This window comes from Leptodactylus fuscus, chromosome 3, assembly GCF_031893055.1.
Source record: "Leptodactylus fuscus isolate aLepFus1 chromosome 3, aLepFus1.hap2, whole genome shotgun sequence".
Classification (NCBI taxonomy): Eukaryota; Metazoa; Chordata; class Amphibia; order Anura; family Leptodactylidae; genus Leptodactylus; species Leptodactylus fuscus.
Genome location: NC_134267.1, coordinates 101,926,641 through 101,946,146, shown reverse-complemented (window position 1 = coordinate 101,946,146; position 19,506 = coordinate 101,926,641). Strand labels below are relative to the sequence as shown.

The following is a 19,506-nucleotide window of genomic DNA, read 5'->3' as shown; positions in this document are numbered from 1 at the left end:
AGAAGCAGAACGTCACAGAAGAACATTAGCTTCTTTCTAATCAGGTTGACAAAATCAAGCACTAAGGATGTAATTTTTTCCATTCATATTTCAAAAATTAGCAAATTGTTGAATGTCTATAAAACCTGCCTTAGAATAACATGAGATTCTTGCCATACAGTGACTTACATTCCTCCGGTCAACCCCTTTTAAGTAGTTCTCATACGTTATGACTCCTTTTTTTACCAGTGGCCCCAAGGCTAGGGTGAACAGCCCTTGCGGAAGGAAAAATACTTGCAAATTCATTACGTCAGGATTAATTTGATTTGGTAATATTTTAAGATATTTATTTCAACTGAATGATGACAACCTGCTTGGATTGATTGGTTTAAACAAGGCAGAAATATTTGAATGTCGACAAGTCAAGCTTTCCTGGGTCAACCTTTGATAGTGTTTCATCTAAGACATAAATCAGACATTTCCAAATACATGGAAGAATGGTTTCACTTAGATAGTAGGCTCCAATAAACAAGACTTTTTCTGCCGTACATTTGCCTTCCATATGCTGTTCTATTTATAAAATCTGCTTCCTCAATATGTCAGTGCTTTAAAATTAAATTTCTAAAAAAAATTGAAATAGTGCAATTGTAAAATAGCTCACAATAATACTTGCTCTTTAATATAGAAAAGTAGACTATAAAAAGGCTGATATACTTACACTAATATAATAATAGCATGTATAGTCTCAAAAATTGATAAACTTCCTTCTTTATTTCTGGAGATTTTTATTTAGGATAAATATATACAAGTATAGTGAAGGAGTCTGTCTCTTCTATATGGTCAGGTAATATAAAAAACAAGAAAACTTGATAATCTTCAGTAGTTGATACCTTTTCCTTATACTATATGGTCAGGTAGACATATATATATAAAGATGATGTTTGCAATCTTCTATATGTGTATATGGACTGCATATCTAGGATCTAGCCCTGTTCCCATGCTGGCCTCTTGGAATTGTCTGCTGTGAGCAATTGTTTTATACCAGGACCCTGACCTCAGCCTGTACCTGATTCTTGCTTCACCCTTCAGACTTTCTTCCTTGGAACTTGTAATTCTCCTGATCCTAAATAAAGTTTCTGACAGCTCTCTGCATTTATTTTTTTTTTTTTTTTTTATAGATCACCATTAATTTCATGGTGCTTTACATTTGAGGGTTTACATACAGAATACAAAATATACAAAACAAATATAATACTAACAATGACTGACTGGTACAGTGGGATAGAGGGCCCTGCCCGCGAGGGCTTAGGGCTAGTTCACACGTGAGTATAAGGGGAGGTTTTTGACAGCGGATTTCGCGTCCAAAACCTCCCCTTATAATGGTGGTCTATGGAGACCGCCTGGCTTCTGTTCTCCGCTAGCGGCGAGCTGCTGCTAGCGGAGAAAAGAAAGGACATGTCCTTTCTTCAGGCGGAAGCCGCGCAGGCTCAGCCGCGCGGCTTCCGCCCCCGGCAGCTCCCTCCTATGTCGGCTCATTCATTTGAGCCGACAGCAGAGGGTTAAGCCGCGACAGCGATGGTCGCGGCGGGCGGGTTTTGACAAGAGAGAGACGCGACTCGCCTCGTCTCTCTCTGTGTCAAAACCCGCGCGGGCAGTTCACGTGTGAACTAGCCCTTACAATCGATGAGGGAAGAGGGATAGAGACAGAAGGTGAGGGGAGAGGATGTTCAGATGGTGGTGTGGTGACAGTAGCGTTATTGGAGGTTGTAGGCCTTCCTGAATAGGTCAGTCTTCAGGGCCTTCTTGAAGCCTGTGATTGTTGGGGTTAGTCTTATGTGTCTTGGTAAGGAGTTCCAGAGTATGGGGGATGCACAAAAGAAATTTTGGAGACGGTTGTATGAGGAGTGGATGAGAGCAGAGTGAAGTAGGAGGTCTTTGGAGGATCTGAAGTTATGTGTGGGCAGGTATCAGGAGATTAGGTCAGAGATTTATGGAGGGGACAGGTTGTGGATGGCTTTGCATGTTAACGTTAGTAACTTGAGCTCATTTCGTTGAGCAAGGGAGAACCAGTGAAGGGATTTGGACAAGGAGAGCAGCCGATGAAGAACATTAACGAGATGTATTAAATGAGCAGCACAATTTAAGACGGACTGAAGGGGGGCAAGAGTGTTCGCTGGGAGACCATAGAGAAGGGTGTTGCAGTAATCTAAGAGGGAGATCATGAGGGCATGGACTAGTGTATTAGCAGTTTCTGGGGTGAGGAAGGAGCAGATTCGATGGATGTTCTTGAGTTGGAGGTGGCAGGAGGTGTTGAGGGTGTGAACGTGCGACTTGAAGGATAGGTCAGAGTCCAGGGTTATCCCAAGGCAATGGACCTGTGGGACAGGGGTAAGCGTGGTTCTGTTAACTTTGATAGGTGGGTCAGGTAGAGGGGCCGTATGAGGACGAAGATGATAAACTCTGTTTTCTCCATGTTGAGTTTGAGAAAGCAGGAGGAGAGAAAGGAGGCTACGGCTGCTAAACAATCTGGAACTCTGGTAAACAGAGAGGTAATATCTGTTCCAGAGAGATATATTTCAGTGTATAGCATAGCAATGGTATTGAAAACTATGAGATTCTATGAGTTGGCCCAGGCTGAGGGTGTAGATGGAGAATAGGAGGGCTCCAAGGATGGAGCCTTGGGGGGAACACCTACATAAAAAGGGTGTGGTGAGGAGGTGGTATGCGAGTGGGAGACGCTGAATGTGCGGGTGGTGAGGTATGAGGAGGAAAGGGCCAGGTCTGAGATATCAAGGAATGAGAGAGTTTCTAACACGACAGTGGTCGACTGTGTCAAAGGCAGAGGAGAGGTCAAGGAGGAGGAGGACAGAGTAATGACGATTGGTTTTGGCAGAAGGTCATTAGTGACTTTGGTTAGGGCAGCTTAAGTGCAGTGTCAGGGTCTGAAGCCTGACTGCATCTGATCACATCTCCAGTCCTGTCATCAGATCAGTGTTGTCACTCCAATATCTGGCAAGCAACCCCCCCCCCCCCCTCCTCCTCCTTCACCCTCTCCAGTGGTGGCAGCCAAGGTCCGAACTGCATGAAGTTCCTAATAACAACTTTCTGTAACATTCCTATCTGTTCAGGTCACAGTTGCAGTGACCTGTACACAAACAGCACGTAATGGACTAGCCTCAGTGGTCATGTGCCATTTGTGTGTAGGTCACTACTAAGTCCAAAGCCATTAAAGGCATGAGTATGGAACAGCAATAGTGCTACAGGGCTGGACTGCTGGATCAGAGGACCTGGAAATGGTACGTTAGTTTTTTTTAAAATTTTGCTTTGGACAGCCCCTTTAACAATGCATAAGATATGATTTATCGTAGCTTTTCACCTCTCTACATACCATGGTAAACCATTTGGAATTAGGATTCATATATAATAACGTACCCAAGAAGAAATATTGAGAAAAATTACATCTATGATTCTTTACACTAGTATAATTTGTATACAACACATAACATATTCAGTAGATATATAAGGCATTTGAGACAGGAATTTGGATGCTCTAAAATGGCAAATGTAGGGGCCACATGGTGGTTCAGTGGTTAGCACAGCAGCCTTGCAGCACTGGAGTCCTGGTGTTCAAATCCCACCAAGGGCAGAAAGCCATCTGCAAGGAGTTTGTATGTTCTCCCCGTGTTTGCATGGATTTCTATCCCATACTCCAAAGACATACTGATAGGGAAAATGTACATTGTGAGCTCTATTTGGGGCTCACAATCTACATTTAAAAAAAATAAAATGGCAAATGTGAATGTATATTTTTTATAATATAACACCATTATTGCAAGATCAGAGTGACTGGATCCTTTTCTGGTCTTGCACCACACCACACAATGTCCACATCACTCATATTTTGGGAAACCTGGCTTATATGACGCAGGCTACATTATTCTGTATATGGTTCTGTAACATTTTTAGAAATCTTTTACCCAATGAGTATATGATCCACGAATGAGTAAAATCCCCTGTCTGCTGGATTCTTTGACTGGCAGATCTAAAGAGGAAAGTGTAAAATATACACTCACCGGCCACTTTATTAGGTACACCTGTCCAACTGCCCGTTAACACTTAATTTCTAATCAGCCAATCACATGGCGGCAACTCAGTGCATTTAGGCATGTAGACATGGTCAAGACAATCTCCTGCAGTTCAAACCGAGCATCAGTATGGGGAAGAAAGGTGATTTGAGTGCCTTTGAACGTGGCATGGTTGTTGGTGCCAGAAGGGCTGGTCTGAGTATTTCAGAAACTGCTGATCTACTGGGATTTTCACACACAACCATCTCTAGGGTTTACAGAGAATGGTCCAAAAAAGAAAAAACATCCAGTGAGCGGCAGTTCTGTGGGCGGAAATGCGTTGTTGATGCCAGAGGTCAGAGGAGAATGGCCAGACTGGTTCGAGCTGATAGAAAGGCAACAGTGACTCAAATAGCCACCCGTTACAACCAAGGTAGCCAGAAGAGCATCTCTGAACGCCGCACAGTACGTCGAACTTTGAGGCAGATGGGCTACAGCAGCAGAAGACCACACCGGGTGCCACTCCTTTCAGCTAAGAACAGGAAACTGAGGCTACAATTTGCACAAGCTCATCGAAATTGGACAATTGAAGATTGGAAAAACGTTGCCTGGTCTGATGAGTCTCGATTTCTGCTGCGACATTCAGATGGTACGGTCAGAATTTGGCGTCAACAACATGAAAGCATGGATCCATCCTGCCTTGTATCAACGGTTCAGGCTGGTGGTGGTGGTGTCATGGTGTGGGGAATATTTTCTTGGCACTCTTTGGGCCCCTTGGTACCAATTGAGCATCGTTGCAACGCCAAAGCCTATCTGAGTATTGTTGCTGACCATGTCCATCCCTTTATGACCACAATGTACCCAACATCTGATGGCTACTTTCAGCAGGATAATGCGCCATTTCATAAAGCTGGAATCATCTCAGACTGGTTTCTTGAACATGACAATGAGTTCACTGTACTCCAATGGCCTCCACAGTCACCAGATCTCAATCCAATAGAGCATCTTTGGGATGTGGTGGAACGGGAGATTCGCATCATGGATGTGCAGCCGACAAATCTGCGGCAACTGTGTGATGCCATCATGTCAATATGGACCAAAATCTCTGAGAAATGCTTCCAGCACCTTGTTGAATCTATGCCACGAAGAATTGAGGCAGTTCTGAAGGCAAAAGGGGGTCCAACACGTTACTAGCATGGTGTACCTAATAAAGTGGCCGGTGAGTGTATATATAATAGCAGACAGGGTAATAAAGCTGACACTATGATATTACGCCAAGCCTCAACACAGCAGGAGCTCTGGATGTGCAGTATATCATCACTCCAATTACCTGTGGCATGTTCTCTACTTTTAGCACCTGTCACTAGAGAACAGCTCTGGACTTATTAAGAAGCTTTTGATGTCAGAGCAGTAGCTTTGGATTTTTATTTGATGCTTTCTGACAATGGATCTACTTTGTTACATCTATTAACTAGACTCCCAAGTTTCAAACAAAACAGGTAGAAATTATGCCTTTTCACCTCATTCATTCTACCTGTTGCCATGGAAACAGTGTCATGATGAATTAATTATACAGTCAACTTATCAGGAACATTCCATGAAAAGCTTTACCAACAGGCTGAGCTTATGTAACTTTTCACTAATTAAATACTTAATAGCGAACTAGACTAAATATCCTATTACATACCTTAATGGTAACGTGGGCTATGTATGGTCTGACACTTCACTTACTTTACATTTCATTTGAAGACAGGATGTCAATACAAGTACATAGTAACGTCCAGTAATGTGCTTCATAGTGCTAGGATATGCCACAGCTTTTTGATTGGTGAGGGTCTCAGATCTGGGCCCCCACTGATTCTGAGAATGAAGGTGCCGCAACATTGATTTTTGCCTTGTTACCTTTAGTCCTTTTCTAAAAATAGCGTTGTGCAGCAAAAACTAAATTAGTACTGTAGACCCAAGGCCGGTCATCCTGAAAGACAGAGATAACCATATAAACTTAGATTATGAAAGATAATCTGTTTTCCCTTAGTCATAACAGCAGCGCAAGTGGGGTATTCTGCCCCTGTGTGCTGGTAGGACAGATGGAATTTTTAATTAATTAACCAATCACAACCTGACCCTATAAGAGGGCACAAGGACCTCCCACCTGCGTGTTAATTCAAGAGTACATAATCTATACAACTCATAACAATAATATCGCAATAGTAATAGGGAGGGAGCCTTGTGCTGCTATGACTAAGGGAAAACAGATTATCTTTCATAATCAAAGCTTCCCTGTTGTCATACCAGCAGCACAAGTGGGGAAATAGCAAGTAATCCCCCACTTAGGGAGGGTTTTCTCGGCCCATAGAGGTCAGGACCGACCGCCCAAAGGTCGTAGCATCGGAAGCCCGGGAGTTTAGGCGATAGTGTCTTACAAAGGTAAGAGGTGAGGACCAAGAGGCGGCTGCACAGATGTGCTCTAGCGGAACTGGAAGGCCACAACATCATCAATGACATGAAAATCTTGATCTTAAAAGGGAACTTTAAATCAAGGAAACAGCGACTGATTTATGAGTACAAGGCCATGACCCTATTCCAGACGTTGGACAATGGAATGAACATCTCACGTGGGTTTATGTCTTTTTATACAAATCATTAAGACAGCCATTAAGATAAGAACCTGGGATCTGGCAATTGATTGTTTGTTGTTATAAGTATATAGTAATAAGCCTCTTCCCCCCTCCCTCCTGTAATCCTACCCCTGTGTCCAGTCATAAATATGCAATATGTTTTTAGTTATAGCTGAAGAAGAAGCTCAGAGGAAGCTTTGAAACGTTATATTCTGTCATCATTATGAGTTAGCTATTAAAAAAGGTATCACCTACTGAAGACTTGCAAAGTTTTTTTTGTTTTATATGCTGGTAAATGGGTAGACTTGGTTCATCCAGCATTGGCCTCCTGTAATTGGCCATTTATTAGAATCAATGTCATGCAGGTTGAGGGGAGGATTTCTCATTTGACCTAATGACAAGAGTTGATTGGTTTCCAGCGTCTCAGGGTAGTTTATCCTGTGCCCCTGCAATGGATGATTGATGGGTTTATTGTTTCTTTTATTGCATCTGATAATTCTACCTTTAATAAAAACCGTGGCCAAAAGTTATTTTACCACCATTTATTGCATCAGTTTATTAATATTTTGCTTAAAGTATAGATTATGGTATGTCATGTCATCCCATGAGCCAGCTGATCCTGCTAGAGGGCTATCAGAATGGTGGTGCTGGAATGGTGGCATATTACCAGGTTGGCAAAAGCATTCATAGCATTCCCTGCTTCATGGCCATTTTTAAATATTCAAGACCACCACTTTAAAGAGAGTCCACCATCACCAAAATAACCTCTAAACCACTAATATGCCATTGTAGGGCCAGTTCGACCTTGCTACTGAGAGATTCAACTTGTATTCCATATGCAGATTAGCTGATAGTGCCCTCAGGACAAGGTCACCCCTACTGGAGCACCCATTTTCTTTTGTGGCTGTTCCCCAGTGCTGACCTCAAAAGCGAAAGACTAACATGAACCGCAATTCATAACAGTCGTGAAGCTATGTCATTTACCATTCAGACGTTTTTGTGTGATTGAGTAACAAACATCCTAACACACAAACTTTCACATGTATAATATTAGTAGGATTATAGTAGGAAAGAAATATAGTAGGTTTCCTGTACTGGGAGCAGTGTGGATGATGTGTAAAGTAGTCTTATGCTATGTATAATTCTTTCAGCAGGGGTTAAAATCTGCTAAGCTATTTTTAACTGCAATAGTCCTTGATTTACAGTAATTGGGTTGGCTGCACATTGATGTGATAATTCTAGACAGAGCTGTCATACTGTACAAATGCATACTGTTTTATAATGTATTCATATCAAATGTGATATGATTAGGGTTGAGCCGATCTTGAGATTTCAGGATCGATTTTAAAATCCGATTTCCGATCATTTTTCATTCGAACCCGATCCCAATTCCGATTCTAATGTAAGTCAATGGGATTTTTTTTAATGATCAAAGATCGGATTTTAAAAACAATCCTGTTTACTACACAATGTGGAGTCCAAAAATTTAAGCCTCCACGCTGTGTAGTGATTAAAAAATCCGCCGGCTACTTAGTCCCCCCCACTTACCTGCACAGATCGCTGCTGCTGCCTCTCCGGGAGCTCCGGGCCGTTGTTCTCTCCTCTCTCTCTTCGCACACCAGCAGAGCGCTGTGTGCGCCCCCGCCTCCCAGGCTAGTGTGACTGATGCTGGGAGAAGGTGGGGCTTGTTGTGGCTTAGGAGAGTGTGGGCGGGTACAGGGCGGGGAGACATGAGTGTATCACTCACGTCTGCCCTCCCAGTACCCGCCCACACTCTCCTAAGCCACAAGCCCCACCTTCTTCCTAGGTCTGTAACACTAACCTGGGAGCTAGGGGCGTGCACGGACCGAGAAGAACGGGGAGCGACAGCGGCAGCGGATCTGTGCAGGTAAGTGGACTATTCTGTTTCTAGTGGACTATGCTATTCTGTTTCCTCCCTGCAGCAGGGAGGAAACAGAAGAGTAGATACTATGTAGATACTATGAATGGAGGCAGCCACCGCGCAGGGGGTTAAGCGGCTGCATCCATTCATTCCTATGGGAGTGTGCTATTCAAAACAGCAGTTTCGAATAGTACTCGCTTATCTCTAGTAGCTAACATTGTTAGCTTTTCCCACAATGCTTGGCTAGTTGCAAAGCATTGCGGGAAATAACCTCTGTCCTCTATCCCACCTAAAAAGAACAGGATCGGAATTCCGATCGCGATCGTGAAATTTACTCAATAACTGATTGTAATCCGATCTTTTCCGATCCCGATCGCTCAACCCTAGATATGATGTTTGCCATATAAACAGGACCCATGGTGTCTAAGTGAAGGCCCCAGGTATGGCTTTTGGACTGGGGCTCAAATACTGTTCTCATTTGTTGCCACATTGCTTTACTATGGCTCTGTTCACATTTGCATTGGTCCATTCAATTGTTCAGCTCTGTCTTGACAGATACCAATGGAACACAAGGGACCCCTTTGACTATAATGGGGCTTGTTATGTCATTTTGCTGGAAAATAGCATACTTTAGTCTGCTATTTTTGGCAGTCTGCACAGATGTGTACACAGTAGAGATTAGCGAGTACTGTAGTATTCGATCGAGTAGGTGTTTGAACAAGTACTAGGGTATTCGAAATACTTGTACTCGTTCGAATACTATCACTATTTGCAATAAAGATTTGATTCAGAACCAGCGTTGATTTGCTGAATGCTATGTATAGCATTCGGCAAATCAACGCTGGTTCTGCAGCAGGCTCATCCTTGCTAGTCGGGAGAGCTGGCAGCTTGCATTTATGTGGGAGCTCATTTTTTCTCATAGGAATGCATTGACCAGCGTGGATCGGCCAGTGTACAGCATTCGGCAAATCAACGCTGGTTCTGCCAGAGGCTCGTCTGTGAGGAGGTGGAGTCTAAGATCAGACCACAGCAGTCTCCATTGTGGTCCAATCTTAGACTCCGCCTCCTCACAGTGTATAGCATTCGGCCAATCAATGCTGGTTCTGCAGGATGAGTAAGGGCCGGTTCACATTAGCCCTTGCCTCCCATCCGGAAGGAGTCCGCAGGAGGACCCCCCGAATGGAATCCCAGCGCAACTGCAAGCGCATAGACTATAATGGGGTCCGTGCGCTTTAACTGCACTTCGCTCCTCCTAAACACTCTCCTCCTGCTACTCGTGGACTTGGTGACTCTCCTTATGTATTTATATTTTTGCTGTACCTAATTTAATTACTGTCCTGTTTTCTTTCTTTGCAGTTACTTAATTGTTTTGTGATCCCTGTGGTCATATTACTGTCCTGGTTTTTCTTACTGGTGCGATATAAGGTTCTACACTTCATTGGGGCGGTTGCCTGTATCTTAGGAATAGGCTGTATGGCTGGAGCTGATGTACTTATGGGAAGACAACAAAAGGAAGGTAAATCATTTTCTGGTGCATATTAATGCTGTTACATAAATACACTAGACAGAATTACAAGTCAGTAAACTTACATTGTCTAATTTGCCTGATGTAATTTTCACAAGACCATATGAAACGGTCAGGCACTCTATTGGAGACATCTCAATACGCTTTGTTAGTTTTGCACAATTCCAGGACATATGAATGTCAAAGCTTATAAATATATTTGCAGCAATGATGCGAAAGCCGGTTGTCATCCAGTTGTAAACCTAATTTGGTTTTAATACCCCACATGAATCAATCTGTAAGCAGAATCGGTTACTGTTATTACAGGGTGATGATATATAGCATTTCTACCAGTAGGGAAACATCAGTTTATGACGAGTCTCTATATAAAGAGAAATTCTATTAAAATGTAACTATTTCAAATATATTTTGTCCACAGAATATTTTCCTGGCGATAGCAAGCTGATTGGGGATGTCTTGGTTCTTGGTGGCGCCACTCTGTATGGGATTTCAAGTGTGTGTCAAGAGTATATCGTTCGAAATCTTAGCCGAATTGAGCTGCTAGGAATGATTGGACTTTTTGGATCTTTCTTCAGTGGAATACAACTGTAAGTACATGACATGAAAAGATTTAACCTCTAGTCTAATGATAGTTTTCCAAATGTATATCTCGAAGTATGGATTGAACTTCTTAGAAAAAAAATTACTTGAAACTGACAAAAGAAATTGGAATAAATAAATGCATTAAAGGGATTCTACCATTAAAACTTTTTTTTTCTTGTTCACACGTTAGAATAACCTTAAGAAAGGCTATTCCTCTCCTACCTTTAGAAGTCGTCTCTGCCCCACCTTTCAGTTAAAATCCCGTTTTTTTGTTGGTATGCAAATGAGTTCTCTCGCAGCATTGGGGACGCCCCCAGAGAACTCTCTCCAGCGACGCCTCCATTTTCTTCAGCAAACGCCTCTTCACTCATCTACTTCCAGCTGGGGTCACACTTCGATGCCTGCGCAGTTGGCTCGGCCGCTGGCCGAGCCGAGTGCACATGCCGGCGGCCATTTTTTTGTGGTCGCTTACGTGAGCATGTGCAGTATGCTCCTGTAGTTCTAGGCGGGTTTGGTGGCCAATTGAGCAGAGTGATACTATGGTTATTAAACCAGGTATTGGTACTTTTGGTAGTGTGGACAGGTGTCAAGTCCTGTTGGAAAAAGAAAATTCCATCTCCAAAAAGCTTGTCGGCAGAGGGAAGCATGAAGTTCTCTAGAATTTCCTGGTAGACAGCTGCGCTGACTTTGGTCTTGATAAAACACAATGGACCTACACCAGCAGATGACATGGCTCCCTAAACCATCACTGATTGTGGAAACTACACACTAGACCTCAAGCAGCTTGGATTGTGTACAGTCTCTACGCTCTTCCTCCAGACTCTGGGACCTTGATTTCCAAGTGAAATGCAAAATATACTTTCATCTGAAAACACCTTTGACCACTGAGCAACAGTCCATAACTTTTTGATAATATTCTAATTTATTGAGATGCAGTAGTATGTTAGATCATAAGTTAAACTGTTTAGCACGCTTGCTGGGCTGGGGGCCATGGTCATATACGGTCTACAGGCAGGCATAATATATACTGCCTGATATGTATGTGTGTATGAAGCACATAAATGTATCTTAACTATTTATGTGATGCAAAATAATTGTGACAGAACTGAATATTTGCCATTTCAAGTTTGCCAAATTAATTTAACTGCTGTAAGATTTCTCAGGCTTATTTTTCACTATTGATTTAACAGTTATTCTCTCTGTAAAGTGTTATATACCAGTTTTATAGGGATTGTTAATATCTACCAGGCTATCAGCAAAGTGAAGACAACAAACTATAGTTATACAATGACTATAAGCCAGAGGTTTCTTCTGGCTGTTCACTCCAAATTCAGATCACTTTCAAACATAGAGCCATAGGTGCATCCACATCTGGCCCTATGATTGTGGGGGCCTCGTAAACTACCCCGGATTGAGCGGGACTCTCCTGCATTTCAGACGCTGTCCTGCTGATACAGGCAGAAGGCAGTGATTTTAACTCTGTCTGTGCTATAAAAAAACAAAAAACTTGAGAGTTTTCAGTAGATAATACCTTTTTTAATGGCTAACTCATAATGATGACAGAATATGACGTTTCAAAGCTTTTTGGCTTCTTCTTCAGATATAACAAAGAACAATTTCTGAAGGATGCATATTTATGTACAACAGGACACATAGGGATAGGCTTTCAGGAGGGAGGGGGGAAGAGGCTTATTAGTATATACATGTAAACAATTCACAGGTCCCAGGTTCTTATCTTTATGGCTGTCTTAGTTCAGTGATTCCTGTAGGATGCCATGAACCCATGTGAGACATTCATTCCATTCTCCAGAGTGTTAAATAGGGTCATGCTCTTGTACTCATAAATCCGTTGCTCTTTCCTTGATTTAAAATTCCCTCTTAAAACCAAAATTTTCATGTCACTGGTGATATTATGATCTTCATTGCAGAAATGTTTTGGCACGGGAAGGTCCATTCTTTGTTCTCTAATTGTATGGCAATGTGAATTAATTCTGAGCTTCTGACCGGTCTCTCCAACATACAGATTTTCGGTGGAACATTTGCTGCACATTATTAAATGCACTACATTAGGTGTGTTACAGGTGAACGTACCTGGGATTTTATATTCCCTGTTAGAGTTTGGTATCTCTATCTTGTCGGTGGTCAGTATGTGAGGGAAGGTTTTGCACCTTTTCTGTCCACATGGGAATGTTCCTGTGTTAGTTTGAGGTGACAGTGAACTGCTAACAACCATATTCCTGAGGTTTGGTGGCTGTCTATAGCACAGGAGAGGGGGGTCTGGAAATATGGATTTTAGACGGTTGTCTTTTTGCAGTAGTAGATGTAATTTGCGTGTGATTCCTCTCAGCGTCTCCAGGTGGGGGTTATATGTGACGACCGGGGGCACCTGATTGTTTTCCTGTTTGGTATTGTATTTTAATAAGTCCGATCTTGGTATTCTGGTGGCCCTGGTGATTTGGTTTTCAACTGTTCTTGGATGGTAACCCTGCCTCAGGAATGTGTTTTTGAGGCCTCCATGGTGTTTGTCTCTATCTGCAGGGTTTGAACATATGCAATGATATCTGATGGCCTGGCTGTAGACAATGGAGTTCTTTATGTATTTCGGATGAACGCTATCCCATCTTAGGTAGATAGGGTGGTCAATTGGTTTCCGATACAGCGATGTCTCAATTTTGTTGTCCTGTATCTTGATGACTGCGTCCAGGAAGTTTATTTCAGAGAAGGAGTAATTGTGCGTCAGGTTGATGGTGGGATGGAACTGGTTAAATTCATGGAAGGCTTTCAGCTGTTGTTCAGACCCAGTCCAAATGATTAAGATATCGTCAATGAAACGGTAGTAGGCCAGAGGCCTGGTGGTGCAGGTAGATAGAAAGTCACTCTCGAGCTTGGCCCAGGTACGTTCACCTGTAACACACCTAATGTAGTGTATTTAATAATGTGCACCAAATGTTCCACCGAAAATCTGTATGTTGGAGAGACCAGTCAGAATCTCAGAATGAGAATTAATTCACATCGCCATACAATTAGAGAACAAAGTCTTCTCCCGAGTTTCACCACTTTCTGGAATTCTCTAGCCCGGACAATCAGACTAACTCCCAATTTCTACAGCTTCAAGCGCAAACTAAAGACACATCTTTTCAGACAGGCCTATCACAATTTCTAATGTAAACCCCAGAATATAACCCTCCTCTGTTCCAGCTCCCACTTTACCGCACAATATGATGCCATTTCAGGCTAACTCTATATGTCCAAGCACCATCCACATGTTAAAGGACACGACTGGTGACGGCTCATAAAGTTTTATGTTTGTGTAATGTCATTAACCTCTATTACAAAATTGTCTGACCACTGTATAAGCAATGCCACCCCTGCTACCTCTTGTGTCACGACCTCTACCTCATAGATTGTAAGCTCTTGCGAGCAGGGCCCTCAGTCCCATTGTGTGAAATAACTTTCTTTGTAATGTATATTTTTGTCTGTATTTGAACCCTACAATTTGTACAGTGCTGCGGAATATGTTGGCGCTATATAAATAAAATTCATTCATTCATTCCTGTCTTTTTGGAGGAATCAAGGTGGGTGGACAGTGACACAATTGTGAATGCTCCCTTAGCCCCTTAGTGTTTGTCATAGGAAAGTTTGCACACACCTCTGCCATAAATTATTCTGTGTCTAATTTTGTTTGGCACATATGTAAGTCCTCGTTCACATCAGTGTTTGGATTCCGTCCGGGGAAGTCCGCATGTGGACCCCCTGAACAGAATATAAATGCAATTGCAAGCGCTGTGCTGTAAACGCACACAGACCCCAAAGACTATAATGGGGTCCATGTGCTTTTCACACGCTGCGTGCACATATCATGCGGACAGGAAAGTAGAGATCTGGCGGTAAGCGGTAGTATCAAAGTTTCCATCCATATCAGAGGCTTGAGCTCTGGACCATATCTACTTTCAAATGAGTGCTCTACTCTTCCTGTCAAGAATATTGGTATCTGTGGTAGGGTGAACAGAGCCTTTCTAATATAGATCAACAATATATCATTGGAACTAGATACATTATATCACATTTACTTGTGACAGACCATTCCCAATCGTAAATGTAATCTTCTATGACTTCTTCGATCCCTGACAGGTTTATTTATGTTCTGTATAGTATACTTGGGATCACAGCCATAATAATGGTGTGCATAGAGTTAAGATTTTTACTGTAGATATTTCCTAGACTTATTTTCTATCAAAGTGGACAGTTTATTTAGAAACATTTGATAGCTAATCTGGTTATTGTAGCCATGTCATGCTTATAATGTGGCCATTCTGCAACACTGATAGGTTGTATTGATTACTCTGTCAAAGTGGCAGCTATTTACAATAGTAGCGGGTATTTTACTGACATTGAGTGGGATTGTGATGGATAGATTTTGGACGTAAGTAACGTTTCATCCATTTAACTCTGCCACATATTAGCATTCACACACAATTACTCTGCATTTGTGGATAATATGAAAAATAATGAACATGACTCCAATGGAAACAATTCATTTCATGCATTATGTGAGATCACTGCTTCAGCTGTGTGGGCATTAGTTTTACATAAGCTTTTTCTATTCACTTTGTGGATTTGCTTTCATTTTTTTCTCCATAGAACATCCAGCATTCTTGGGGTAGCCTGCCTGATACCCCAGCTACAATAAGAACATCATGGCTGTGTTCCTGACAAATCCCAGACCATAGAAAGTTTCTGTATTTGTGGTCGTATCCATTGGCACATTGGCAACCAATCAAGACATCAGACTATCGCCACTAAGATAGTTGGAGAAAATCTTTAAAGGGATGCTACCATTAAAACCTCTTTTTTTGTGGATAAGATGTCTGAATGCAAATTAGTTGTCTCACAGCGATGGGGCGGGCCCCAGCGCTGAAAATGCGATGGGGGCATCCTCACTGCTGCTTGAGAACACGATCCTGCGACGCCTCTATGTTCGTCTGGATCCTCCCCTTCTCTGTTGTCTTCCTCCTGCATCACCTCTGACGTCTGTGCAGTTGGCTCTGCCAGTGAGACACTAGTGTTGCCGACTGCGCATGCTGGCCGGCAGCCATTTTTGGGAGCGTTCTATATATTTCCCATTCTCTTTGTAGCCATTCTTAGCTTTGGCTCAAAAAACCACAGCAAAATTTGCAACAAAAAAAGCTGCATTTCCGCAACATGCAGTTTACGAGCCAAAACTTTTAAATAGGTGGATGGATGTAAAAAAGAAAAAAAAACACTAAATTCTTCAGGGGCACACTGGCAAGCAAATGATGTTTGTCATTTTGCACTTGGCAGGTCCTCGCTAAGTAACTAAAGGTGTTTTTGGATGATCTTTTTTTGTCAGGAGGGTTCAATTGCACTGCTAGAACTCATAACAGTGGTCAAAATGGTTTTTATATTCACTCTCCACTAATTGTAATAGTCTCTAGGCTAATACCAAGAATAACCAGAAACCTGAATGTTTTCCTCCCAACTATTCACTCAAATTTCTATCATATGGGGGCAACATGGTGGCTCAGTGGTTAGCACTGCAGCCTTGCAGTGTTGGAGTCCTAGGTTCGAATCCCGCCAGGAGCAGCAAGGAGTTTGCATGTTCTCCCCGTGTTTGCGTGGATTTCCTCCCATACTATAAAGACATACTGATGGGGGAAAAAAAGTACATTAAAAAAAAAATTCTATCATATGAAATGCATCTTTGAAAATGAGATTTGTAAACAAGAAACTCCCTAAATTTTATATTTAACATTATATTGTAAAAATTAATAATAATTGGTATATTTGCATTTATTGTAGATTTATAATTTGTATTTTTTAACCCCCTTTTTTTTATAAATATGAATACGCCGTTAAAATGGAGATAAAACGAGATTGATATTTCATGTACCGTATATTACAAATAATGTCATAAAACTTATGATATTCCGCTGGGCCAGTAAATTGATTTCTTTTCAATCATTTGTTATGTGTATAATGTACTCTTCCTAAGATTGACATATTGTACAGTGTTTGGAGTGAAACGTGTATTGTCTTTCAGAGCAATAATGGAACACAAAGAGTTGCTAAAAGTACCCTGGGACTGGCAAATAGGTAAGCCATTGAAATTCCCTCATAAATAATGCTTCACTAAACAATGAATAACGGCCTTACAATCTATCAAAACCCGAGCCGCTTCATAACATTCCCTAAATGAGCTCTCCACCTACTGACTTAAAGAACATTTACTGCACCATTATCTTGGGTACAGAACGGCACCAACAGGAGATCAATGTGGAAATAAAATCACAGAGGATGACACTTTTCCTCTAATGCGAACCAAAAGAATATGAAGACTGTTAACGGCAATGACCATAAAAAACAAATACTTAAGAAAATTCTAATGCATAATTCTCATAAAATAAAATTGCCTGAAGCAAACTGTGCATAAAACATACAAATGAGATAGCAGCAAATTAAGCCTGCATATGGAATATTGAGGAGCATCATACATCTATGTCTGCCCAAACTGGTATTTAATAGTACGAGAACTTCTATTTGTTTTATTAAACTAGTCTCGGGAAAGCAGTGAAATAAATTACTGTGAATTATAGAAGGTAATTGAGCTTTGGGCGAATACATTAACTGTTTTTGTATATAATATGCTTCCAAAAATGTATAATATGTGGAGGAGGTCATTTTTACAAATATATTCATGCAAAATAGTAAGCAAAGAGAAGCTTTGCTAATAATGTAAAGTACATATACAGCAGTTAATAAGACGTTCACATAATTGTAACATGACCACATTGCAACATTTCCATTCTGATGAAACCAACATAGACCACCATGTGGTTAAAGAGAACCTGTCAGATGGTTTGGAACCACTAAACCATCAATCTGTCATTATCCAGCTGGGGTTTAGGGTCACAAACCTTACTAAATCAAAGCTGCCCACCCAGAATGTGGCGGAAATAAGGGTACAACTCACTGGCTCCATGGCTTTGGCGCATGTGCATTGCACCTGTGAAGTAGAAGCCAGTACACTTTCCTTCATAAAACATGCTGCACCAGAAGTACATAGTATGCAAAGAGTATTGACCTGAACTACACCAGGCAAAGTAGACTGCCAGACACTCCAATAGTAAGTTATTTTCTCCGCATTCAGAGGACAGGCACTTATCATGTAAACAGATTTGGGATGATAAAACCCTGCCACGTAATTGCAAGTTGTTGTCTGAGTAGGCCAAAGACATTATACTATGTGCAGAGGCCAATATGGGATATTATACTGTCTGGATATGTGAATGAAGATAACTGCATCATAATAAATTATGTTGTGAACTTCCAAACAGCCAGATCGCCACATTACTGAACTCACAGCAGTGTCAGTCCAGTAAAATAGGGATTCAGAAGTTTGGGAGCTCACTGAATTAATACTGTCTATGATTAGAGATGAGCGAACACTGTTCGGATCAGCCGTTCCGAACAGCACGCACCCATAGAAATGAATGGAAGCACCTGGCACGGCGACCGGCTGCTGGCAAAGTGTACGTGCCAGGTGCTTCCATTCATTTCTATGGGAGCGTGCTGTTCGGAACGGCTGATCCGAACAGTGTTTGCTCATCTCTATCTATGATGCATTTCATATACCTATTCTCAGTATGGGAAATACAGCCCGTACAGAGACTGCATGTCACATTTGTAATAAGCTCATGCAAATAAGCCCTTAGGCTAATGCCCCACCGTGGTGGCAATGTATTGCAGTTCTTCCCCCAGCACTATTGACAGAAAGTTTGCAGAGTTTTCCTCTGCAGACTTTCCACTTCAATTATACCTATAGGGAAACTGACAATGTTTCCATAGGCATAGTTTACATGCTGCGATTTCCAAAACCATATCGATTTTGGAAATTGCTGCATGTCTTCAGTGTGTATTTTACGGCAAAGTGCGGATGGGATTTGCTAGAATCCCATCTACTTTGCTGTAACTGTAAAACACAACATTTTTTATCTGTGGCGTTAACACTACGTGGGGCCCCGGCCTTAATGTCAGTTAGACTGGCCCAGATCCATGACATTTACTGACAAAGATAGAAAATAAGAATTTTATGGCTACAAAGAGATTTTCAGGTAAGTGGATAGTAGTTTCAGTTCTGGTCAGTCCAGATATATGGCCCACACATGGGCTATGTGTCATGGAGGGAACACAGTTGTGAAATTAAGCAGAAATTTCCCACATAAGGTTAGGGTATTGCAATAAAAGGGCTGGACCTTTAGCTATCAGTTCAGCAGCAGTCTGGTAATTGCCATGTTTGTCTTCTTTGTATAGGTCTGCTGTATGTGGGATTCACTGCCTGCATGTTTGGCCTCTATAGCTTCCTCCCTGTGGTTATAAAAAAAACTAGTGCCACGGCCATCAACCTCTCCACATTAACAGCAGAACTCTACACCTTCTTCTGTGGTCTCTTCTTGTTTCACTACAAGGTAAGGAAATATTCAAGATACTGTACCTGATATAAAGATGGATATAAAGGAATATGAGATAAAGACACAGATAACTGTAATATATATATATATATATATATATATATATATATATATATATATATATATATATATTAGTTAGATAGATTATTGCTAGATTTAATTATAAATATGAGATGCATTCTTGTGTTGCAATGCATAATGATGCAGGCCCCGGCCCATCACCAAGAAGTAGGCCTGAAGCCTGCCGGAGCGTAGGAGAGGTAAGTAACAGTGATTTTTATGTTCCCTTACCTCTCCTAGCCCTCAGATCATTATACTCGGGGGTCTGAAAAGACCCCCCCCCCGAGTATAATGATAATGTTTGTGG

General features: G+C 41.7%; 1 protein-coding gene across 1 annotated transcript in view; it reads left to right on the top strand.

Annotated features, from left to right (window-relative positions):
- SLC35F1 (solute carrier family 35 member F1) overlaps nucleotides 1-19,506 on the top strand; it is a 313,760-nt gene that overhangs the window by 283,637 nt on the left and 10,617 nt on the right. Inside the window, exons 4-7 of the mRNA XM_075268074.1 lie at nucleotides 9,900-10,059; nucleotides 10,487-10,655; nucleotides 16,712-16,764; nucleotides 18,982-19,136. Coding sequence (XP_075124175.1) covers nucleotides 9,900-10,059; nucleotides 10,487-10,655; nucleotides 16,712-16,764; nucleotides 18,982-19,136 — 537 coding nt within the window. The remainder of the gene's footprint in view (nucleotides 1-9,899; nucleotides 10,060-10,486; nucleotides 10,656-16,711; nucleotides 16,765-18,981; nucleotides 19,137-19,506) is intronic.